This window comes from Anoplophora glabripennis, unplaced genomic scaffold, assembly GCF_000390285.2.
Source record: "Anoplophora glabripennis isolate ALB-LARVAE unplaced genomic scaffold, Agla_2.0 scaffold56, whole genome shotgun sequence".
Taxonomy (NCBI): Eukaryota; Metazoa; Arthropoda; class Insecta; order Coleoptera; family Cerambycidae; genus Anoplophora; species Anoplophora glabripennis.
This window is the reverse complement of record NW_019416232.1, coordinates 394923-422469: the sequence shown is the minus strand read 5'-3', so window position 1 is coordinate 422469 and position 27547 is coordinate 394923. Positions and strand designations below refer to the sequence as shown.

General features: G+C 31.3%; 1 protein-coding gene across 1 annotated transcript; it reads left to right on the top strand.

The window, feature by feature from the left end:
• Positions 1-7414: 7414 nt before the first annotated feature.
• On the top strand, positions 7415-25907 carry LOC108903647 (lipase member K-like). Its single transcript, XM_018705888.1, has 7 exons — positions 7415-7621; positions 16664-16859; positions 19190-19304; positions 19489-19738; positions 23183-23338; positions 24142-24363; positions 25291-25907. The coding sequence occupies exons 1-7, from the start codon at positions 7472-7474 to the stop codon at positions 25453-25455; spliced, it is 1254 nt and encodes a 417-aa protein (XP_018561404.1). The 5' UTR covers positions 7415-7471; the 3' UTR covers positions 25456-25907.
• Positions 25908-27547: the final 1640 nt, after the last annotated feature.

Genomic DNA, 27547 nt, shown 5'->3' with positions numbered 1-27547 from the left:
AATAAACATGATATCTGTACACTAAATCTGTGTAGTTGCGTTTAGTTCAGACTTAATAAATAACCGTAATAAAATTGTAGTGATCAGACCAGATCTAGTCGTATTAAGTGTCTACGTTTTGTTTAAGCGGTGTACCAAAAATAAATAGAAGTGGAAACAAAACTTGCTCGTAAAGTAGTAGTTAACAAAGCGGTTGCACGAATACAGCAAATATTTTTTCTTTTTCTGGTCCTGCATATACTTATTAGTAATAGATATTAAAATTGGATAATTAAACCAAAAATATAAATTCAGAAACTATTACACTAAAACGGAAATGGCAAACTTGATTTCTAGAAAATTACAAATTAACCCAACAACACCAATATACTTTCCCATAGGATTTTGGTGCGCTGAATTCGAAATTCGAACTCATAGGGTTTTTGGGCTTAGGATTTTTGAGTTTGGGATTGAGCGTATTAGCCTCTTTTGCGAGTAAATGTAAGTATTTCCAGATTGATAAAATGCGTAAAATATCGGCCATATTTATCGAATTTTTAGACATTTATTTTAAGTTCATTGCAAAATTTGACGTAATAGAGTATTTTGGAGTTTATATTCACAATCAGCGACACCAAGAACATGTAAGATCCCTACTTCCGGGTGCCGATGAATTTAGGTTTGTAGTGCTGTGTTGTCAGTATATTCAAAAATAGATAAATAAGTCAAATTACTAAATTTCAACATGTGATTTCTCAAAGACGAAAAATGATATCAGGACAATACAAGTGCATTTTAAAGAGTATGTAATACTTTAAGACCTCATTAATGGTTTTAGCAAAAAAATTCACTTATCCACGTAATATATCAAAAATCACGATTTTGGCACATTTAGGTTAGAATATCTCAAAAACCAGAGTCAATTTCAGAAATTTGGACCTGGGATTTGAATTCCACGCACCAAAATCCTTCGGAAAACTATATTCTAGTAGTTTCTGGGTTAGGGGGTCGACCAAATTTTGTCGGCCTGTGTTATCAAGAAAATTTTTGGTCAAAGTGAAATTATCTTTTTCCTGTCTTTTAAATAACAAATTTGTTACTTTAGTTTCCTTCTCCTATTAGATGTATTTTCTTGTTTTCCTTTTCTTCTGCCTTCTTCTTGTTTGTATGGTTTTTGAGTTGCTTTATTTAATATATCGTTAATTATTGTTTGTTTATTTATTAGCTTTATATATTTACAAATAATATTTTTATACTAGTAGTAGATTTGGGCGGCCCTAACCTGGCAATTAAGCCACAAGTGGGTGGGTCCATTGCCTACCCCACAGTTTCTTCAACTATCCACTGTCTGCCTTTGACACTTCTCTAACCAACCTGACGCAATGATAAACGCCAGGATTTTGATCCATGGCAGGACCTTCACCTCATCCCTTTGCCACCCTTTGCTACCAAAGACTGTGTCTTAACCTCCCGAAGGCCGCGCAGTGTTCCAGAAGATGAACAGGGGTATCCTCCCCTTCTCCACATTTTATGCATAAAGGGTCTTCTTCAATTCCTATTAAACTTAAATATCTCGTAAGTTTGATTTGGTTTAGGGCTCTTCGACTAAGGCTCAGCAACCATCTCGACTTGTTATGCCCATAAAGCTAAGGGCCTGCCTACATCCTGTGTTCATCCTCCACTTTTGACCTAATATTTAATATGTCCATTTATTAACGTCTCTTATTGCTGCCTCCTGTGATTCCGAGGATTGGTTCAGGTCCCTGGCCAGGCCCCCTAGATCCAAGACGAGTCAGTTGGTCTACTCTCTCGTTGCCAGGGATACTCATGTGTCCCGAAATCCAGACCAACTCTAACTCTCTCCGTTTGGCCGGTAACTTGGTATGCGAAGCACACCTTTAAATCTTAAATTTTTCATTTCAACTGGACCTGTTTCTGATTTTCCAAAATCCAAAAAAATAAGATTTAGTTTCTTCCTCCAGGCATTAGTTTTTCTTAAATATTAGTTTACGTGTTCGATCTACTTTTACTTAACCTGGGCAAAATTATTTATTTTTCTCATTGTCTCTCACTTTTGTTTCACACCCAGTTATATTTCCTTCGACAATGCATAAAACCGATTTTTTTTTTCAGTTTTGTTTTACCTATTGTAGGAACTTGTATTTCAAGCAAACCAAATAATTACAGAAAATTCAATGTATTACCGACTACACTTCACAACTACCTAAGATTAATTCTGTAAAGTGCACTTAATTGGACAGCAGGACCTGCAATGACTGACTTTTTTGTCACAGTTCAGTGGACCGGAAAACTGACAAAAAATTAACAAAGGCGATTAAAGAGGAGTGCTCCATTAAGATGACTAGCAATAAGTATGTGCTAAATACGAAATAAAGTGATTTATTAGCTATTAATTAAACTAAATAGTATACAAGTACTTATCCCAATTAAGACAAGGAAATACAGTTTTTAATTAAATACAAAGTGCACCGTTACGAGAAACTTTGGCTGTTTGCTTTTGTCAAAATGAACAAAAAAATTACGTTTTTTCCTATAGCGGTTCCTAAAGGCTGTACAATCTTTTGATGATTGATCGAGATTCATAGATTTTGACCAATTACTCAAAAACCATTGATGATGTAAACTCCAAACAGTGCTGTTCCATCATAGTAGTTACAAATTTGAAGTACAGTTTTCCGTACAGCGCATCATTCATCAACAATAGTCCAAAACCCATAACTCATGACAATATTTTAAACATTTTTGACTCTTAAACCCATATGAATATCAGTATAATTTAAAGTTTGCGCAACATCACTTCTACCTGAATTAAAGACAGTATAAAGAATCAATTTATCCATAATTATGTACAAATAATTATGGTTTTTCTCAGTCTATTGGGTATTTTTCCAGATGTGAATAAAGATTAAAGATTTTGCCTTTTGAGGAAATCAATTTAGCTCTATCGTATAGACCTATAATAATTAGTATTGCATTCTCTATATCAGTATGACAATCAAAATGAAAATTTAGATATATTAGTGTGAATTGTTTTCTAATGAAACTTTCTAAATATGGTAAATCATTTTATTTTCTTCGGACATTTTTGAATAGGCAAACATAATTTCATAAAATAGACACTGACTGATCCATTTGGTGTACACGTTTATTTAATTATTTACCCAAATAAACAGAAAAAACTAGAATCATGTTTAAAACAAAATAATTGACTTTTATCTATCACTGCTGACCATATATGTATTATTTTTAAAATTAATAACTTTCTCTTGATTATTGAAATTCCTTGAAATCCCTTACAGTCTTCCAGATTCTTCACTGTTAGTTTTTTTATTCAAATTTTACCTCTTCTATGAGAAAACTGTATTGCACCAAGTTTGGATTTTACATTTTCAATGTTTTTGATTCAGGTTTGATCTTTGATGGATCAAAGAACCCTTTTTCTTCCTTCGACAGGGCTGATTTCGCAAATGCCTAAAGGCCCTGGGATACATACAAATATCCAGATTTAGTAGTAGGATTTTAATCAGCAGCTGTAATAGAGAGATGTAGTCTGAGTCTTCTGGGTTGCACCTCGGACACCTCGGGTGCTGCAACTTTTCAGCCCTTAAGAATAATTTTAGGGAAAAACCGTTATGATTTTTTGAATTTATTTTGATTCGAGCATACTGTCGACTAAGGAAACCAGTTCAAGTAACAAGATTTAAGAGCGTTATCAACATAGTTCCCTTAGATTAGACGCCATTGTTATTGCTGTTATTGATCTTGCTGGATCGTACAGTGAAGAAACCGCTAGAGATGGACTTCGGCAGTGTACGAAAGCTGTGAGAAATATAAAAAATCAGTAGAAAACTGCCAAGACAATCGGTGAAACGCAGCATCTATTGACACAGCTGGCTCAAATCAAAAGCTTTAGCTGTCAATTTAAGTTCTTAAAGAAGACGGGTGCCGGCTGTTCTACCGACCCTAAGAAAACTGCTAAGCATCACGTCCATTGGGATGATTCGGCTAATGCATTTGATGGACGTATTCGAACAGGAGTCATCACAAACCTAAAGCATAAGGACCCCAAGGAGTTCCTCAAGGACAGCTCCGCATTATTCAAGCGACGCATAGCCAACGCGTTGAAATCAGTCAACTCTGTCTGTTTATAAATAAAAATTATTAAAAATGGCAATCTCACTTCTGCTCTAGTTCTTATTTCAGGTAATCAGGTTTTTCATAATATTCCCCTTCATATTAAACCTAGTGTTTCTTTTTTGTCTTTCTAATACCTCCTCCACACATTTTCCTTCTTCTTACGTATCGTCTTCTACTGCTTAACATCATAGTTCAAGACTATTCTGGCCATTATCTTCAAGTTACATTGTCTTCTAATTTGTATGATTCACTCATTTTTGTGATATTTCAATATTCGTCACGCATGGTTTTATCCAGTCGAAAACTAATATTATTAATACACAAAAATAATTTGATATAATACCAGAAATCATAATTATAGGCCCATTAGTAGAGCAGTTTCAAATGGCAATCGATTTCAGCAAGCATATTTCTTTTCAAGCGACCCCAATTTGAAAATATACATTCTAAATGTTGAAAACTCTTGCAAATTGCTCTACAAACTGGTTATAAAAAATTTAAAGACATATTCAAATAATATTCGTATAGTGAAGGGTAATTATAGTATCTGTCACGTTTGTAGATAACATCTTAAAATTTTCAAATTTCTAACAATTTTTTTATAAATATTAACAAAGTCCTATACATGTGACCGCGGATGGAGTTCAAAAGTGGAAAAAAATTTTATTTTTCATTTTATGAAATGTCACGCTTGTTAAAAAGTTCTGCTTATATTATTCAAATTCACAACAATATAGTTTTAAGTGACCCAACATATAGAGGATTAAGAAATTAAACATAGTAATAATTTTATCCTCAGAACTCAATAATACAAGTACACTAGGCCTAATTAAGAAACATATAAATAGCTAACATTTAACTTGTACCTACAGGGTGTCCCCAGATCATTTGAATCGTTGGTGTTAAGTCGGAAATTTTTGAGCAGAAATTCGACAGTTTTGGAAATGAATCTTCTTGGTTAAAAAATAATGTGTAACATATTTTGAATTATGAAAAATTATTTTCTGTTTTTGTAAAGTGCCTTTTTCATATAAGATAAAAAGAAAAATTGATTAAGAAAAGTTTTTCAGATTTAAAATTTTTATTTTCAAATCCTGTGTAGGTAAGGTATAACATACTACATGTATGTGATATCTTAAATAGCATTTCTATTCAATGCACTTCATAAAGCATTACTTTGTACCTACTGGCAAAGAGCGACCTACCAATTTCGAAATATGTCTATGTATGGTAACGCTGCTGACGAATCATTTCAGCTATTTACTAGATATTTGGGTTGTAATCCAATCTGTTGAAAATTGGTTGTAGCTTTTCATTTTAGTGGTTTTAGTGATTTTTCAAACTAAAAATATCAAAGTATATCGATTATCTCAATTAGGTATATGCACATTTATTTATTTATTTATTTATTATTGATACACCCTAAAAGGCCTGGCTTCCTAATTACATTATACATACATTCTTATTGTGAATAACAGTTACAACTACATAGAACATATGTTTTTTTTTGCATCTGATTAGATCTACTTAATTTTTCGAATGTAAAAATTTGCTACAAATTTATTATACAGAACCATTTCCCAAAATGCCAAAATTTTAACTTGAAATTTTTTTGATGTTGATGCCTACGATTAAGAGTTAATCCGCTTTAAGTACTTTAACTCCTTGTTTTAACTTGCCTTAACACGTTTACCTTACTTCTACCTTAATCTTACACACATTTAAAACAAGGGATATTTTTTTAAAGACGTTAATATTGGTCAGGAATATCCAGATTTATTGTACTTAACTTAAAGTCTAATGTTCACCAACTGGTGACTAATAGATTGTCTAAATTTTATTACCGTACTACTACAGGTTCACTCATGGACTTTACTTACAATTAGACTTAGAAATTCTTAAACAGTTTCTTCTGAAGATGAGAGTGATGTGTCACTCGAAATGTCAAGAAGCCTGAACCGACGACGTGGAAACCAACCCGAAAATTGTTCAGCCATCTCCAATCTTTTGCCCAGTTACATTTATTGTTTGCGTATAGTAATAAATACTACTTATCTTTCTCTATTTCTAAGGTATTGTCTTCCAAGGTAACAATAGTAACATTATGTATCGGAAGTATATCGCTAGTATCGTTGAGTGAAAATTAGTATCTCACTCAACGCTAACAAGCAGCACGTACAAGACTAGGCCCAGTACGTTACCTTGAGGCACATCAGCTTTTATGTTTTTGAGTTGTCTTGTTTAGCTCTTAATTGCCTGTAAGATATGTTCTCGCTGTTTGGTACCAGACTGGCTTCCACTGGGCTGTTGTTTTGCTATGCATTTGCAAGAATAATAAACTAGGTATGATTGATTTGTCCGCGAACTTGATTTGTTCCTTTACTTGAGCAATTTTTGCATTTTTCAATTGATTTTTTCATTTCTTGTTTTAATTATTTTGCTTGGTAATAATTTCTTCTAATATAATTTCTCACAGATCAGTTACATGAAACAGCCATTTCTTCAAATCAGGGATGAAAATACTATTCCACTTCGTGAATTAAAAATACGATGTCGGCATTTAATTTGACGGAGTGAAATGTCACTTTTAATTCACCAAAAGTACTTTTAACTCCTGAAACAAAGAGAAAGATGCAGTTATTATTCAGACTAAGATAATCTGGTAGCTGTTAGAAATTTTCAGTATATAAAAATTGGAGGTAATAGTTAATTTGTTTCTTTAACTCCGATATTCATACGATATATCATAAAAATATGAACCTTCTGTAACACATTTTCGATCTTGTAATAAATTTTTAGATAGATATACCTATGTAGCTATTATTAAATTGTATACTTAAAAAATATAGCGATAGAACATGACATATAACTTTGAAGTATATCTACTTGTATATTCACATTTCGAATACTAAAACTTGAAAGAGCCGATATTTTTGATTTGGCTACTCTGTATAATTTGCACACATATATCACATACTTGTTTGCCGCCATTATCTAAAACTGAAATGGAAAGGAACTGGGGAATGACAAAAAATTACGCGTGGCTATGTCTAAGTAAATTGCCTGCTGGAAAGTAAATTTCAGTGACAATCCTTGACCCATCTATTTATTCAAAAAGCGACCCCTAATTGTATGAATACAAAATAAACATCTGATCAAATCTTCTGAATTCAGGCCTAAATCTAAACTGGAACTGCATTTTTTAAGCATTCAGTATGAGTCCTTGTTATACATTTAATAATATTACTAGACAGCAGTCAAGGTCTTTCAGCGTGTTATAAACGAACTTCTAAATGTCCATAGACAAAATATGAGCGATAATTGATACAGTAACATGAAAACGTTTTCGGTTTCACTGGTTATCTTCTGTGTTTTCTGTACAGTGCTCGGGCAGGAGAACAATGTGTGCCCCACATTTAAGGATTACTACACTATTAAAAACAACTCCAATTGTTGGTACGATCTGGCGGCAGAGTACAATGTGGTAAGTTGATTTTTGTTACGGCAAACAGTTGCTCGAAAATGGTCATTAAATGCCTAAATTGTAGTTCAGTGGTGTAAAATGTAAATATCAAAGTATGACATATATTCATCATCGTTTCTTAATTATTTCAATAGTTGTCATAATTTAATTATTTACTCGATGGAAAAGAATCAAAATTTGTTATTATAATAATTGTCAAAATCAACACAAAAAGTTTAAATGAACTAAAGATCAATTCTCACACTTACATGTAGCTTTTAAATAATCAGTTGCGGTATGAATTCTTATGACAATGTTTTTTCAAAAGAAGTTCCTTTGAATATGTCCCTAAAAAAACTACAATTATTTAAATTGCACTTTTTAAATCATTTTTTTATTATTTACTAAGTACGCATTTCAAAATTTTCTTAAATTTTTATGACATAAAATTTATATGAAGGGTAAATCAAAATTTCATAAAAGTTTCTTCAGACCAATACAATGCAATTAACTAAATACATATTTAGTACCATAATACTAATAAAAGATTTGTTTTTGTTCAATTTCAATTCAATTCAATTTTTTAACTGTATGTATACTATTATGTTCTGTCTTATACACTCTTACATGTTTCTCTATAATTATTTTATATTAATATGATGTAGTTAATGGAATAATTTCCTGGTTTTGACATGTGTAAATACTTTATGTAATAACACTAATAGTTATAAATAGTCATAAAATAATCCAATGTTCTGTTTTCTTTTTCTGACAAACAAGTTAAGAAAACTATCCCTTCTATTATTTACTGTAAAAAAGTTATACTTTTTGCATATCGCTAAAATACATAGTTCCTAAGAAAACGGATTTCAATTTTTGTGCTGCAGTTATCAGTTGCGGACAATCGACTATTTGGGAATAATCTAATTCTAATATAAGTAAACTTCACTTAATATTGACTGGTACGAAAACAATAGTTGAAGATAGCAGTGGATTGCAAGGGAAACAGCCGAACGCCCACAGGCGTGCACGCCATCCCACGACTAGGGCAAACGTCTACAATCAGTCAAAAATAATAATTACTACGCGCACGTTACTAATATTGACATTGGGATGAAACTCACAAGGACAAGTTATGGCATAAACTAAAATCATTTATAGACCTACAAAAGGCAAATAAATGCATCAGAATAATTTAACAATATAATAATTTAATAAGTTCAGTTACAAAACGTAGGGTCAGAATACAACAATTAGGAGGTATATTATACAGATAAGGGATTTCAGTGCACATTAAAATTAGTTCCAAGACCTCCGGTGGATAGAACCCTTAGATAAAAAAGCAGTTCAAAAATTTCGTTGATAAAGCTAGAATGAAAGCCATATAGAAGGGTAACAAATATACAGTTTGATCACAAACAGTGACCAAAAATGAAACCTCGTATTCTTTGGTAAGTTTTAAGGGAAGTCTTTCGTATAGTTTTTATCTAGGACGCTTCATTAAAAAGATACAGGGTGTTAAACTTAAGAAAATGTTTTTAAATTTTTTAAATAATTCAAAAACTAGTAAGTGAAATAATTTGAAATTGGGCACATGTATGTATGTACACATTGTCCAAAATTTCGGGCCTTTTCCTAAAATTTAGATGCTCCAGTGGCGGAGACACAGGATATCGGTGTAATATTTTTCTAAATAGAATAGTACGCTACTGCTTTACGGTAACAATCATTATATTTTCGGATTCGTCTTTATTACTACACTCTTACATTTTTCGAAAAAATCCAGATTTTCGAGTAAAACTTAAAAAACGAACTGAAAACACTTTTACTTAAATGACATGACAAACACTAATCATTCGGTTATTTATTCGAATTAATAAATTAATAACATTAGTCATCATTTTAATGATTTTTTATTTGAGTAAATGCTCAAAAATACATCCATTTCCACGAAAACAGGCCCGACATCTTTTTAGTAAGGAAAACGTAATTTGTTCGAATATCGAAGTGTGATTTCAGTTCTTTTTTAAGTTCAGTTCTTTCTTTAAAATGACTTTTAAAGAAAGAAACTGCTGACATTTTTTCACGAATTTAAAAAAAAATGTTTTTCTACGACCTTCTGGAGCCGAGATAATTTGTTTATTTAAAAAAAAAGTTGAGGACGCAATTAACATTTTACAGCGAGTAACTTATATTTTTTATTATTAATGAATTATTAATTAATTATTAATGAATGAATGAATGAATGATTAATGAAGCAAACAAATTAAGTAACTATAATATTCGTGTTTAGCTGCCCCAGATTAAGTATAAAAGAATTTTTGTACGTGGTCCAAAAGCCGAGATATAAAAAATTTTGCAAACGCGAGCCATTTATAGGTTCTGCACGTCATCAGTTTTCAGAGCGAGCGCGCGCCGCTTCCCCCTACTTCTACGTCCGGTCCAGCTGACGCACTCGGCGCTTGCACGCTTTTGAAAATATAAGTATTGAATATTAACCTCCATCAAGCGCATCGCTGTAAAATGTTAATTGCGTCGTCAAAATTTTTTTAAAATAAAAAAATTATCTCGGCTCCATGCAGAAGGTCGTAGAAATTGTTTTTTTTTTTAAATTCGTGCAAAAATGTCAGCAGTTTCTATCTTTAAAAGTCATTTTCATAAAATAAAAATTAAAATAGTTATTTGAAAAAAACGTACCCAAAAAAAGTGCAACTTTTTCAGTCATTTTTTTATCCTTAAAATTAATAAAATAGTCAACATTTTTTAACAGCATGATAATATGACTCTTTACGAAGAAAATAAACCGAAAATCGTTATTGTAGGGCTATCGGCTGAGAAGATCTAGCCAATTTTCGAGAGCGCCTTTTTTTCAAAAAATCGATATATCTCGAAAAATAATTAATATTTTTAAATTTTTCAAAAATGTACTTTTTTGGCTTGTCGCGGGCTATGCTTGCAGTAAATAGTAAATATGGGAACGTAGATATAAACGAGTTATAGAAGAAGAGAAAAAATAAGATTTTTAACGGTTTTTTCGATATATCTCGAAAAGTAACAAAGCAATCGATACTTACAAAAAATCAGTCGATAGATCTTTTTAAAATTTACAACTTAAACTCCTTTAAAATTTTTCAATCGGTGCTATATTTTTTTAGTTATTTTAGAAAAACCGCAACTTTGCGATTTTTTTTAACCATGTTCGCCATTTTGGACCGAGTTTAAAGAACAAGAAACTCAATTTAAAATTTAATTTTCTATACGTCATATTTTGTTTGTCCAGGTAATAATTTCTGTAAGCATTTCTCTATAATGCTTGGACTATATAGGATAACAATAAATACTCCCATATTCAGAAAATAGTGGTATAAACTAAAATAATAAAATCGTCACATTTTCTTATCATTTTGTAGACAATTGTTACGTTATTTTTTACTCATGGTATTATTTCTGATCATCGTTTAATTAATACTTGTGCATCAAATTTTAATTTGTAATATATTTGGGGTATTATGTTTCTAATCTAATTTTAAATTATTACTGTAACTTCTATACATTCTATAGTGTAATCATTATTAGTATAGTTTATACTTAAAGCGTTCAATTAAGTTTTTACCTATTCTATTGTTTCGAGTAATGCTAACGTTTATGCATGTAATTAAAGGTATTGTTAAAAAGAAGTTAAGATTAGTACCAGTTTCACTCTTTAATCATGTGGTTGGCCAATAGGCAGAAAAATAATAACCACTTTTCACATTTTATATTCATTAGAGATGCAATAAAATGATCCACCACCAACATAAACAACGAATGACTATTGACCATAACCTTATTTTATAAACAAATAATACTTGAAAATTCAGTGTAGGTAACCTCTTTTATATTTAGAGCTATTCTGCTGCTAACAGTGAGAGGATTTAAATCGTACACAAATGGTTGGAACTTTATATAGGGTGTTTTTAAGTTAATGTCATAACCTAAGGAGGCTGTTGCTTGGCTCATCTTATACCAAAAAGCCTTAGTGAACCATGGGTTTAGAACCACCGGTTTTCAAGATACACATTGTTGAATTTAAAAATATATACTTATTAATTCAAATATAGCTGAAGATGCTTGACGTAGATTGATGAAACCTTAGTTTATCTAGTTAAAGGTAAAAATTCATTGAACTGATATACGAACCTCTCAATCAGTGTCGGAGATACAAAAAATCATGGTCTTTAAGAATTTCAAAATTTCAAAAACACTAAATATTTTATAAATTATAGTTATGTGTTTTAAATAGCATTTTATCCACGCAAGAATGTTTAAACGGGAGAACGAGTGTTTAATATTCTTAAGTAGATAAAGGCAATTAAAACACGAATGCAATACAACGTTTTATCCATAATCACATCACAATCATATTTGTGGAGTTAGAATTATTAAAATTTAAAAAAAATATTCGCACGACTTGATATTTCTTACTAATACTCAATAAAACGTGGTAGGTTTTGTTATATCAACTGTTCACTATGGTACGTTGTTTATTATCAATTATTTAATAAACAGTTATATCTGAATTTGGTAAAAATGCAAGAAAGTAATTGTGTTCCTGTGGCTGTTTTTGAAGAAGCTCAAGAAGCAATTTTCCATTTATTACCCGCGAAATCCAGGGAACATTACGAAAAAGTGTTAGTTGAATTTAACAAATGAAGGGAAATACGGAGAGTAATGACAATAAATGAAGAAGTCATGCTATCGTATTTTTTAAATTTGAAGAAAAAATATGCAATTTCATCTATGTGGTCATTTGATGTTGAACTATATACTATAAAGGTCTACAAATATATAGATATTAGAAAATATAACAAGCTTACTGCCTATTTGAAGAGCGAATCGAGAGGATACAAAGCATATATTGGAAAAAGGCCATATTGAAAAATTTTTGACTGGGGCTTCCGATAAAGAATGATTAAGGTAATACTTGTTTCGATACCTGACACCATGACTGGCATTTCAAGAAAATTTACAATTATAGAAGAAGGATTTTGCGTGAATGCTGTTGAAATATGTAGAAAATATATTTCTCTGCGCCCAATTCGCCTAACACAAGACACATTCTTTTTACGATACATCAATCAAAAATATACTTCTTAGTCTGTTGGAATCAACACACTGGCGAAGGTACCCTCAATAGTTGCTTCATTCCTGAATATCGCAAATCATCCAGAAGCATATACTGACCATTGTATGAGGCGCACTTCAACAACTTTATTGGCCAATAAAGGTGCTGTTCTTACAATCATCAAACGGCATGGTGGATGGAAGAGCTCCTCTGTAGCAGAAAATTATATTGAGGAGTCTAACCAACATTTAACAAACTTGATCTTGCAAGGAAAATCCAAAATCCAAGGAAAATATAACTGTTCCTTACAAGAAGAGACATCCGTAACTTGTGCAAATTCTTCACAAACTTCGGCAGATGTTATGCTTTCGGAAAGTGATGACAACAATACTACAAGAGTTGTTATTAACGGAAAGGAAGTTAAATACAAAAAACGAAATGTCTATTACTATAAATGTAAATGTTAATGTTAATAAGTAAATAAACTAAATTTGATTTATTATAGGTTTATTATTTTTTCATCATTCTACTAGTGAAATAAAGTTACTTTATTCCATTAGTGTAAAAAGTATCACTGTAGACGATTCATATGAGTGGATAAAAGTTCGATTATAAGGTGATTGTGGATAAAATTAAATGTTCAAAATAAGCATCAGATTACAAATTTTAACCTTATACGTTTGTTGTGAAATTAATAATTTTAGTGCTGATTTAGATTTATTTAGTTACGATAAGTTCGCTTTAAAGAAAATCATTTTAAAATTATTTATCTTAAGAATGGGAATAGGAATTAATATTAATATTATTATTATTAATTATTATATATATTAAATGCCCTCGTTTAATTTTCAAAACACTAAGTAGCATTAAAATTCCAAATTTTAAATAAATAAATTAAGTATGTAAGAAAATATATAAATAAATTCTGCCCTCCTTAGTAACAGCATATCCCAGTATCTCCGCTACTGATTGACAGATTTGTGTACCAGTTTCTAGGACAAACAAAAAATCAAAATGAAAACTCTTCGGGGATACTTGAATTAACGTGACCTTTTTTAACTTCAACAAACTTACCTCGAAAGCCAGTGGCTTTAAATTAATAATTAATTAATTTTTAGCTTAAATAAGTAATGTAAGAAACAAAGGAACACGGCCCTTAGTTTATAAAATACATTTAGAAAACACCAGGTAGTATTCACAAGAAAATATATTTATTACCTACTAAAAATCTTATTGTTGAATGTTAAAGTTGTTATAACTTAAATACAATCAAAAAGATATAGGTTCGTTAATATTCGACAATTGAATGGTAAATAAAAAAATGTTGCGGTTTGATAGGGTAATTAAAAAACATTAAATAAAGTATTTATTAAATCCTATCTATTAATCTATTTAACTATTTGAAGGCAAAATTACGACAAAATTCCCACTTTCATGGTATTCAAAGATCCGTGTTTGTCAACAACGTTCACTGCCATCTAACACTATGAGTATTACATAATTTTTATTTTACTCTTGATTTAAATATGTTTTTTAGAAATACTATCGTCTATTGCTTTATTTCAAATTAAACGTTCTGTGAAAAAAAAACATAACCTTTTCAAAATTCTACTTTCGCTATGTTCCATACTTCTCTTTTAAATATTTTTCTACATGAAGAAAATTCATAAGGAATTCAAGGCGGTGTCTAAATAAAAGAGACACTTTAAAACAATTAACACATTAAATTCTAATCTAAGGTGTAACAGCATTAGTAATCGTGCAGAACGAATGAAAACCGTCGAATTACAAAACCAATTCAACTCGTGGTAAATATTAACCTCCCATTAAAAACAAAAGGAGACTTAATTTCCATTTAAACCTTTTAATAAATTCTTCGTAAAAAATTCATTGCACAAAAAGCAGTTACAAAAAAGATTCATTTATTTTTCTTATACGAGGTCTGTTCAGAAAATAATCGAACTTTTTTAATGGAGATATTTAGTGATATGCGGTTGGCAACATTGCGTTGTGCATAACCTCCTCTGCAACCACATGTTCTTGGATTATTGATATCTCATTTAGTTTTAGTGATACTGTTATTTGAGTGCAACGTGTTTAAATATTTGTGACGAGTTTTGAAATGTGCGATTTTCTGGATCAACGATGCAACGTAACATTTTGCATGAAACTGGGGAAAACTTTCACGGAAACATTTCAACTTTTGAAACAAACTTACGGAAATGATGCTTAGGTCGTACGAAATGCTACGAATGGTTTTCATGATTTAAAAATGTTCGTCAGTCAATTGAAAATATTCCTCGACCAGGAAGGCCTTCGACTACAACTGACAACTCCCACGTTGAGAAAGTCAAAGATATGATTACTGTCCTCCTTCGCCCTTCTTACCCACCAGACCTAACTTCTCGCGATTTTTTCTTACTTCTGAAATTAAAATTAGTGCTGAAAGGACGCCGTTTTCAGGCTTCCTATGACACCAAAGCAAATTCGTCATATACTTTAAACGCTATTTCAAATGAAGCTATCCAGAACTGCTTGCCCAAATAAAAACACCGCTAAGAAAAATGTGTGAAAAGAGGAGAGGGGTACTTTGAAGGAGACGAGGGCCAATAATGTATAAAATTAATAAAAAAAGTTTTAAAAAATAAAGTTTGGTTATTTTCTGATCAAACCTCATATATAGACATACATTTCTTGGTTTTCCTGTTAATATATAAATTTCATATATTTTCCTTGTCTAGACTGATATCTTGTGGAATAAAAATCATTTGCCAATAATTTTCAAGCTTCAACGATGGCGACATAAGATGAGATAGTGCAAGAATTTTCTCCATCTCTATAATAATTTTACTCGAAAAATCGCTTTTCTTCAGAGTATACATTAAAAAAAAATTGACGGTATTGTTTAAGCACTGGGAGCAATATTCATTTGCTATGAACCATCCATCTGTTGCCCAAAGCTTGTATCCAAAAAAAAATATTTTCCTCGCTATATTCTTGATTTATTTCCCTTACATGAAAACGACAATTATAAACATGTCAACGGGCATAAGATTACTTATCTACAATATTATTGAGGCACACTTCTCTTTTAGGTTTCTTAGATATTCGCATGCCTATTTTGAACTATATGTATGTAACATTTATAACGTGATATAATAACCATTTGACTCTACTTAGAAAAAAACAAAGGTCAGATCGTTTACATGAAAGACTAAATTCGGATTTTCTCCTTTCATTATATGAAACAACTTGCTTTGTCCTTGACCCATGCTTGATTCTATTATGTTTTACTGCAGACTATTTCAATCTTTCAAGTGATTTTAACAAAATATTCATGTTAAAATAAAAACGACTTTAGTAAGACTTCACGACTCCATAATTTCATCAACAAAACTGAAAACGAATAGATAGATTAGTATAAAAAGGATACAAAAGAATTTATTCTAATGGAAAGCTCTCCAAAAACTATATGGGTGTTGGATAAAACATGTGCGCATCTGTAGCTTAGTTTTTAGTTGTAATCTTGATCTTTGCTGTGATCTAATTTTAAGGATCATCTGAAAATTGTCATACTCTGTTTCTCTATAGTTAGAATAAGTGAAGTGATAAATATTTTTGCAAGCCAGTCGATATCTTCTTCACATTTTCTAAGTATCAGGCAGAGGTATTAAACAGCTGTAGTACATGATTAGATGAATAATAATAATATAGTACAACAAAGGACTTTTTTCTTTTATTAGGTAGTATGCGAGGTGCTTTTCCTATTACCTTCCACTCTCACCTAAACAAACATAAAATATTTACTTAATCAAATATTAAGAACATTAGTATTTTGGTTAAACTGATAAATCTTTCTTAATTGAAAACTAAATTGTAAGATTCAAATGCTACAGTTGTTTAGTAATAGTTATATTCAAATAATGTTTCAAATACCATCAAGTTTTATTTTTTTTTAGCCGGAAACTATCAAACGCCATGGATATCCTGTGTTAGAGTACAAAGTACAGACACCTGATGGTTACATCTTAACAATGTTCAGAATACCGAGAGACGATACGAAAAATCCTAAAGCAAAATATCATCCAGTATACTTGCAGCATGGATTGGTAGCAACATGTGCCAATTTTGTTGGATTAGGCAAAAATTCTTTAGGTAAGAAACAAGTTAGTTGTAGAAACTTTATTTTAACATTTTGACTAGTTTGATCCTACATCTGTTTTCTGAAAAAAGTGTCCAAATTTTATCTTGGAGTATTTGAAGTGATCGCAAATGGGTACAAATGTTAGAATTTAGAAGTTATTGCAAAAGAAAGTAATAACACAGACCATAGTTAACATTCTCAGAACTAATAAAAAAATTGTGACCTTCTATATCACGAAACATTAATTAAATATTGATTGCAGACATTCAATTTTCCGCCTTCATATACTCGGTGTACTCAGGAATACTTAAGATTACAGTGACTTGCGGTTGCAAATTCCATTTTTTTTTATATTATTACTCAAATGGTTTCCTGTTACCTGTTTTTATTAATCAAAGGCACATAGGTACACAACACAACAGTAATTTAAAAAAGTTGTGATAGGTAAAGCATTTATTGAATAGAACAACGACCTGTAACACAAATCCTTAAATTTTAAGGGAATTTTCATAAATATACAAGAGCATTCAATATTTGGTGACATATTTCAATTAGAGGTAAAATAATACATAATTTTTCCGTCATCATTCTATATTTTTTTATTGATTTACAGGCAGTTGTCAATGATTTATATTTCTTCCTTACCAATCTTTAGATAGGCATGTTAAAGTCACTAAAAAAATCTGTTCTCTCTTACTAGAATTTTGGAATTGCTTAGGATTGCTTATTTAATGTACTATATCAACATTATGTTCCCTAACTGTTGATACTTAGAATCAAAGAAAAGAGGGAATATATTGACAACTTGTGTACATAAATACAAGAATGTGTTGATAAGATAGGTCGCTGTTAATAAAATACAGTGATAATCCCTTCTATAGCATCTCAAAATGATAGGGGTAACCTTTCTCAAAATCTGCTGCAAGAGCGACATACTTTAAGACTCATGTAAATATATAAACTCTCCTGTATATGTTGTAGAGTATATACAGGGTGTCCGGAAAGGTCATGTCAAAAATGAAGGGGTGTACAGTGGAGCTCAAAATAGTTGTAGTACCCACTACATAAAATTTTTTCCCTGTCGGGCTTCGTTGTGGAGTTATTCGCCTTCAAAGAAAGAAGTTTGAAAAGTCGTTCCCATAGGAAATTTTTTTTATGAACTACAACTATTTTGAGCTCCCCTGTATACCCCTTCATTTTTCACATGACTTTCCGGGCACCCTGTATATTAGACGACAGGAAGACGCATTAGCATGAGGTTAAAGGCAGGCTAGTATTACCTAAAAGTAACAACGAAGATAAATCAACAAACACAAACTGCAGAGCTCTTAAAATACTTGGAAATTGAACCATTATTTTTTTACTATAGGTAATACCTATATTTTTATTGCAATAACTCAACTTAAGAAAAGTACTACTTTTACGATCTCATCATCCTACTAAATCTTTGTCTTTCTTTGAGAGTCTAATCAGATGATAATCAGGAATCAACAGATTAAGATAGTGCTACAAAATTTAAAATATCAATATTCTGTTTCATGAAGATGAAGGCCGACTTCAAATAAAAGTCCCATTTCCATTTGCAATTTAATATTATATATTGATCTAGACATTATTATGTGTTAAATGTTAATTAGTATTGATATAAACTTCAAGTACAGGCGATGAAGAATATCAGACTTTAAGTTGAAATTTTAGTAATATGAACTCACTTTTACATATTTTAAACTTTAAATCTCATACGGTTTTTATTGAAATCCTTTCAAAACTGCTTTGTTTGGAAAAATCCTTTTTTCTGAGAGTGCTTCGAAATAGACGTAAGAACTGCAACAATGTGCAAATAGAGATGTGAAAATTTAAATTTCAACTTCTTAGTTCAATGTGTACAACTATTAAACCATGTCAAAGGATCAATAATGTCAAAATAGAGTGTGTCTTGAGAGCTTGAGATACTTGACATCTTCCTGCCATGAGATATTATTAATCTGCTGTTACTTTTTGAAATACCTTAGTATAGATCCGTAAATGTTCTCCATATTACAGCCCAGGTTCTTGGTTACCTTAGATTACAAAGAGTTTTTATACTTCTCACTCTTGTAAAATGAAGTGAAATATTAGTATCAAGTTTCCTTTGAAAGGTCACATCTCGTATAACCATCATGTTACATAATAATCAATAATTTATGGCGCTACTGTATAAAGTAAAAAAAAAGCATGTAATCCCTGAAATCCCCAAAGACTCAAGAAATAAAATATTACTAGAAATCATAAATAAAAAATTTTACTACTATCTGTAGATCTAGCATGAACCACTAATATACTAATATATTTTGTGATTCAGCTTTTGTCCTGGCGGATGCCGGATATGATGTTTGGCTAGGAAATTACAGAGGAAATTCATATTCACAGGAACATGTGAATCTAACTGTCTACGACGAAGCTTACTGGGATCATAGGTATGAAATATAAATTTATTGTTAACATTGTCACAAAAAAAAACTTACTGCTATAAGGTGTTCCATAATAATTACAAGAAAGTATCAGTAATCAGTAGTTAAAAAATCATTAACTTCATGAGGTTAATAATATTTCTTACAAGTTATAACGACTGTGGTATTAATGTATTTATTTTAAATTTAGTATGGACGAAGTAGCCTTACTGGACTTACCATCAACTTTTCGGACAATTTTGAAACACACAGGTCACGATAGCAAAATTATTTTCATTGGACATTCACTGGGAACCTCTATAGCGTTAATGTATGGAGCAGAATTCCCTGAAGAAGCAAGAAATATAATTCACCTGTTTGTACTTATGTCTCCTGCATACACGTTGTCAAACATGATTTCCCCATACAGACTAGCAGCGCCCTATGGAGATTTCATTCTTGTAAGTATATCAATTGATTAACAAAATTATACATTAACGCAAAAAAAGTGTATTTTTACACACGCATCTTTTTTAAAAAGGTTTCTTATAAAACCTACCTGAAGAAAGCCCCTTATCACGAAAGAAAACTATAGAATTATTAACATCATGAACTTTGCTGTCATTAGACTAGCAGCTAGTGTAATGAGAGCAAAATTCATAATTAACTAGTCACCAGTTAATTCAATATCAAATTGAGATTTGCTAGACATATACGTATGTATATATGATAAATTTAGAAGAAAGTAATTCAAATACTTTGAGACGCAAGATGATAAGTGCAAATTTATTTAAAAGTATTATTTTCGCCCTTAGACAGACAGCCTTGTATTTCTTGGTGCACTTTCTCATATAGCCTCAGTAGCGGCTCTGATTCCTCGCATTTTGGGCTAGTAGTTGAAATGGTGTTCATTGGTGTTTTTATTAATTATTCCATGGTCATTACTTCCGCATGTCCACATTCATTAGCTGTCTGTAGATATATTTCTAGCAGATTGCCACTTGGAGGTGTAGAAGCATTTTGAAGTTTTGTGGAATGTTTTTGTGATTGCCTATTTCTTTGCAACTTCTCCATCAATTTATCGTAAGAGGTTTTAAAAGTAGAAGAAGCCGACCTTACCAATTACCAATCCAAGCAAAGAAAGTGCTGGCAATATTTTGCAATTTACTGATAACGTAGAGCTAGTAGAAGATAATTTTGTGGTATATTACGATGAATATGGCCGCACCAACAACATCAAGCATTTCACTTGGAAGAACAAGAACAAAATCTAAGTGCAAGTGGTAAATTATGGTGCTAGAATAATCTCTATGAAAATGCCTGACAGAAAAGGTAACATTGACGACATAATTCTTGGATTCGATAATATAGCTTTTACCATAAACAACGAATAATATTGGCTTATGTCTAATTATGGACCACACCATGTTGGATGGATAGGTCTGGACCAATTTGTGTGGACTACTTTTTATGATAAAAGAGTAATCATAAATTGTTAGTCCCCATATGAGGAAAGGGTACACTGGGGATCTATTAATAAGAATAATTCTTGAGCTGTCAGCAAAAAATGAGTTCATCATAAGGATGGAAGAACAATGCACCCTACCTACCATTGTGAACATCTTTAATCTAACTTATTTTCACTTGAGCGGTCACCACACAGCGTCTTGAATGAGATATACATTTTCACATTAAACTACAACTGTTTCACACCATATATGGATGGTATTCCAACTAGGGTGATTATGAATGTAGTTCACAGTGGATACGACTTCCAAATACCCAGAGTGCTCGAGAGAGTGATGAGAACTGTTCCTAAAGATGGATTTAATCAAAATCTTACTGTAAATAGAGGTATGGACCAAGATGATTGTTCCGTTGCTAGAGTCCTTCATCCTCCAAACGGTAGAATGCTAGAAATATATAGAACAGTGCTCATCTATAGCTAGCTAATGAATTTGGACATGCGGAAGTAATGACCATGGAACAACTAATAAAAACCACACATGAATGAGTAGCGACTGAGGCTATATGAGAAAGTGCACCAAGAAATACAAGACGCTTTGTCTAAGGATGAAAAGAATACTTTTAAAGACATATATGATTTGATAAAAAAGATTAAGGAATTCGATAAGAGCAATATTTGTTTCAATAGACTCCGTTTTAGCAAACGTGGTTAGACTAAATTGAAACATCTTTGTAGAAAATGTGCTCTCAGATTGCCTGAGCCATTAAAATGTGGGTAATAAGTTTATATGTATCATTATTTGTTAAACGTAGATAGTGAAATATTTCTCATAAATGAATGTTAATTAATTCACTACCGTCCTACTATTGCTGTTATCGAATAAATCTAGACATAATTTTAACAAAAACTGCGTCTGAACCGGGTTATTTTGTACCTTGACTTGAGGAAAAATTAAAGAACTAGTTTTCTATTATATTACATTAATATGAAAATTTAAACCAGAAAATATGTCAAGGATATGCTGTAGATATTTTAGAATTAGTGTTATTCACAATTAGTACATTTTCTTATATTATAAATGCATATTGCGCTAACGCTAAAAGAAATTAAGTGCAGGTACTCCCACATAGTTTTTCTCGCCGTTATTTGCAATAATTGTATCTTTCACTTTTAGGGTTGTAGGAAGCAAGAAAGAGAACTAGTTTTTCATGAAACTTTTAGATAATTAAGTACTACTCCGCTTCATATATGTTGCTTCGTTTAGTGGCCAGAGAATATCAAATTTGGCATTTTTTTATTTTTTAAAACGAGCCCATTAAAATTTTATTGAAATTTGATACACTAACACGTCCATATGAAATGTCACTTTATGACATAGTGAACGAAGTAATTGGATTAACTGTGAAAAATTCCTTGAAATAACCTGTTTATAATTTTCCGCGGGCTCATATAACTTCTATTTTTTTATATCATTACTAAACGAAATATATTCTAATTCATAGAAACTTATAATAATTGTTGAATATGATCATTGTCGTTAGTGATGCAAAGTAAATAATTACATTTTTTGTCATTATTTTCATTGGTATATAGGTTTGTATCATTTAAAATTATTAGATTATAAAGTTCATATTTGTCATTATTTTAATCTGACATTGTTTGTCTAACCATTAACACAAATAAACAATATTTATACATATCAAAGAACTCGAAATTCTAACTGTAAATTGTACAAACTTAAAAAAATGTGTTTGCGTCTCCCATACCACTGCACAGAAAATAGAGAAATAATTACTACTTTTTTAATAATTACAATAGTAAATCACTGATCCCTATCAAGGTGCCTTATTAAAATACTAAACATGCCTCCAATTTCTACATTTGTGTTTGTATAACACTATATTGTATACAAACTACTTATTACCGAAACACATAAATAACTTCTGCGAGAAATTGATATCTAAATGAGAAGCAGCATTAGAAAATTATTTTCAGTCACTAGTACAAAATTGAGAAAAATGTTTTATTAGTATTTTCAAATTTAGACATTAACATACTATACTCAGATATTTAATAAACATGTATATATAATTTTTTTATATAATAGTTTTTTGTATAATGCAACTGATTCTGGAAATTCCGATAGTCATCATTCACTATCGGTATTCGTTAATTTTCTTTCTATAGTAATTAAGAGAGATACAATCCGTACGATATTTGTTGAGATAGAATTCCAAGAAGACTCCTGCGTCACTTTCTTGGAATTATCCGCATTCGACACCCGAGGTAGAAAGACACTGGCGGAAAATTTCATGGCACTCTGCTGCCGGGATAAATAACTAAAAACTAAGGGTACCTAAACAACGGCGATAACATCAAATAGATTTAAAGAACTGTTAACAACATTACAAATTAAAAATCCGTCTTTATTTTGTAGGATACCGTGCGCAACCTGAAAATGGAACGACTAGTATCTCATGCCCAGGAGTTACGAAGAATGGTTGTACCGATGTGCACAGAATCACCTCCGATGATGCAGTTTTGCATGCAATTGTACAATCTTTTCTATGGACCAAACACGGATTTGGGGCCGGTAATGTAATAATTATTGTTAATACATTTATGAAAAAACGATGTGTTCATTGATGAATATGAATTGATAACATATTTAGCAGAAAATAAATATTATTGAGGTCTGATAAACCATTAGGAGCTGATCAAAGAGATCAAATTTTATAAGAGTGCATTTTAAATATTGGTTATAAAAAATTGTTTACATTATTATTTCTAAAGATTATTTTTTATATAGTGGAAGTTTATTTGAACACTATTAATATGCAGAAATCTATAGAGATTGGTTTTAATTTAAAAAAAACTGATACGTGACATTAAGAAACCGATTGAAGCTCTAGTCATCTAAATGTATAATTATCAAAAGGGTTTTCCATAATCTTATCTCTACATGAAGAAGTAGATGACAGTTATCTATTAGGTTCATCTAATTGTATGACTGTACTAAAATATACATTTCATAAAGTGACTAAATATTTCTTGGACTATCGAATTTTTGCTGCCAAGTGTACCTTAAAAATGCTACATTATTTTTTTTTAAGTTTCCAATTCAATCGCGACTGACGCAGCTAGCTTCAACAAAATTTAAAACGAAACCATGCAAAAAATTTGTTTTTGCATCAAGTCTAGGACCTATTTAGCGTCAAACTAAAATATCTGATTTATTTCAACAACAAGCTATTAATTTAGTTGAATCCAATTGAATTAAGTTGTGTTTGAGGCTGCTGAAAATTCCACGTCCAATCTTGTCACTAATCTAATAAAAGTCTCAACACACAAAATATACTCCGGTGAATTTGTTGCTTATTATTTTATTTGTTTTAGGAAAGCATCCCAGTGTATTTTAACCAGCTGCCAGGTGGAACATCTATAAAGATTTTGAATCACGCTGCAGATCTTGTCTTAGGAAATTTCCGTAAATACAATTACAAACATCTTAACTTAAAACACTACGGCAGATTAACTCCACCAATATACGATATCAAGAACATCCACGTTCCCGTCTACCTCATGTTTAGTGCTCAAGATTGGGCCACCCCAGAAGCAGTAAGTAACTTCTACTATGAGAAGAATAGTAGCTTTAATATACAGTACCACGCCTAAATTACAAAGCATGAGGAGTGAATAATAAAATGTTATAGCTATTTGTACGATTAGCTTGGTTTGTAAGGCTCCGTAGCAGTTGTCAATGGTTGAACATTTTCTGGACTTGTTCTCGATGTTTCAAGAGAAAAATCGCTTTTTCTTCAGAAGAAACTCTGAAACTAGAGATTAAGTCTTCTGACTTCTATTTAGATTTCTTGCTTTTATTGGTCCAAAGCGTTCCGCTGCATGTTTGCATGTTACTGTCTTTCGAACTTTAATTTATAAGGATGTTATTTCCAAATTCTGAGTAGTCCTATCACCTAAATATTTCTGAATTTCTATTGCTTTTCTGTAGAGTCCTGGCCATAATCTTTTTTCCTTACGAGGACTGTGGTATTAATTAGGTCCATTAAGAAAAGTAGCCTAGGTGACCAGCAATATCGATGTACTTCAAGACCCCAGTATATACAGCATCTCGTGTACAAGCATAAAATAAAACAGTGTTATTTAAAGAATAACAACATTGAAAAATTAACAGAGTAGATACGTACACATAATTAATATCTGGGAACAAGAGTAAGCAAAATTCAGTTTGTTCATAAAATTTATCCATAATGGAGAAGGGCCCATATAAAGGACAAGTGTCACTTAGGTTGGAAAAGGGATGCTAATGGATCCAAGTAATATCAGAATTCTAGTGAGAGAGAAGTTTATGATCATAACTCCATATAGAAGCAATAGAAATTCAGAATAATAGAATTTTGCAAACAATTCATTCATAAATATCAAGAACCAAAGATCTCAAACTGTGCAAATAGCCCAGAGTTAAATGCTATTTTTACCGTTGTTAGACAAAGACTTAAACAACAATCTTTTTTAATGTTCTAGGACGCCAGAAACTTATGGAGAAACTTACCAAGTGAAAGTAGGTATGGAATGAGAAAAATCAATATCGACACCTTCAATCATATAGACTTCGTTTTTGGAAGACACGCTAGACAACTTGTATATGATCCCTTAGTAGAAGTGCTAGATAAATCTATAGGAAATTAATTTATTGGATAGATATGTACACACATTTGAATTTTATTTAAAAAGTATTAAACTATAATCGTAAAACACAGTTACCATAAGTTTATATGAGATAGATTTTTTATCATGGCACTGATTATATGTGTTAGCAATGATGATTACTACCATAATGCGAAACTTAAAGAGTAAACTATTTAAAAAAATAAATATTGCTTTAATGATTAAACTTCAATCTGAATTAATTAATAAATCAATAAATATTTTGTATTATAAATAACGTATCAAATTACCAAACAAAATGATATTTCCCTACCAGATTACAAATATAGCGAATCAAAATCATTTATATTCAGTGGAAAATATCAATGGTGTTAAGAAAGTTTCGCATCATGCATTCATCTTCATTGTCGTTAGTGTGTTTGAACACCTGACTGATATTACTAACTACTGCGTATTTAAATGTATTTTAAGTAAAAAAGCACCAATTATCATAATTTAAATTTCTATTGGTTGTAATTTTTGTATAAAGATTTTTTTATAGTTACTTCTTACTTCCAATGTGAAGAAAAATTAAAATAATAAAAGACTATTTTTTAAGCAACACATTACATATTTACTAGTATATGCAATAGTTTAATTTATTTGTAAAATTGTATATTTCCGACAATACACACATTACCATGCAATTCTTTTTTAATTTTGGTCATTGCAATCACCGCAAATTTCTGCCCTTTACTAGATTGTAATATTTGATAGTAATATCTTATAATAAGTTAGAAGAGTAATTTTATCAAAAATCTGTGTCTATACGTACTTTCAACAGTAACCTATTATTCGTTCATAAAACAAGGTTTAAAATTAAAATGAGAAAAGAAGTGACAGAACACCAAATGACACTTAATAAAACATTTGATAACAATGTTTTTAGAGCACATATAGTCCACTGAAATGTTACATTTTTTTGGGTGTAGCGTGCAAAAGTCAGAGCACGCAATTTAATTTTTTTGATGTCAAGAGGGGGTTAGTGTAAAGTTAAATCCATGTTTGTGGGGTCGCAACCCTTATGCTTCGGCCGCCATCTTGTAAAAAGGGCTGCGAATGGTTTTTATACTACTACTTACTATATCGGGCAAACTATTCGTCGCACAGAAAATTTGTAAATACATTTTTTCTTGCAAATTAATTCTCTACAACTTTAATTCATACTCAACGTTTAGATATCTATCCATTTGTATAGACAGATTGATAGGATAACGCCATCCAGACTGGTAGCAAGATATCATCAACACATATTGAAACTATGATATGTACAAGCCGAAACACAAGAGGAAGATCTACATCATCTATGACTAGCTGTCAAAGCAAATAGATATACTAACAGAAATATTGGACAAGCTATCAGCAAAACACCTAAGAACAACGAAATCGAGAGATATCTAAGGACAGCCTATATACAAAGATATACTGATAAGCCGCCTCTAAAAAAAACATGTATATATTGGACCAGTAAGGAAACAAATCAAACGGCTATAACTACATTAAATTTAGAAACGACTCATACATAAATATAAAGGGCATGAACATCACAGACCAATAAGTTCAAATTATGCATCAGAAGACCATGAACCAACACACACAGTAAGTATAAATATCGAAAAAAGGACTTAATCTCCAGTTTCAGAATTCCTTCTGAAGGTAAGAACCATGGCTCTCGAAATGTCAAGAAATATAAGCCGGCAACGTAGCCAACACGGAAATTTTTCAGCCAAAACTAAGGTAATAAAGGTTTTTGGCACACACGAAGTAAGTTCAAAACTTGTTAAGGAATGTTTACAAATGCTGATTGAACTGGCTACCACTAATACAGTTAGACTGTATTGGTGTCTGGACACAAAGGTATTTGTGGGAACGACAAAGCGGATGAACTTGCTAGGAAGGGATCCGTAACAAATTTCATTGATCCGGAGCTCTTCTGTGGCACATCTCCCAGTATAGGAGCAAATGGATTGAGTGAGAATCTAGGATATACTGAGTTTCAAGGCCAGGGCAAAGCCTTGCGAAGGAACTTATGGAGTGTCCTTAGCAAAAAAGAACGAATGAGTTGCCGATCTTG

What these genes read in the sequence shown, in the direction of transcription:
- LOC108903647 (XM_018705888.1), top strand. Translation starts at nt 7,472, where the DNA reads ATGAAAACGTTTTCGGTTTCACTGGTTATCTTCTGTGTTTTCTGTACA. An exon ending in ATTAGGCAAAAATTCTTTAG is followed by an intron (nt 16,860 to 19,189) that starts GTAAGAAACAAG and finishes TTTGTGATTCAG; the next exon opens with CTTTTGTCCTGGCGGATGCC. An exon ending in CCTATGGAGATTTCATTCTT is followed by an intron (nt 19,739 to 23,182) that starts GTAAGTATATCA and finishes TTTATTTTGTAG; the next exon opens with GATACCGTGCGCAACCTGAA.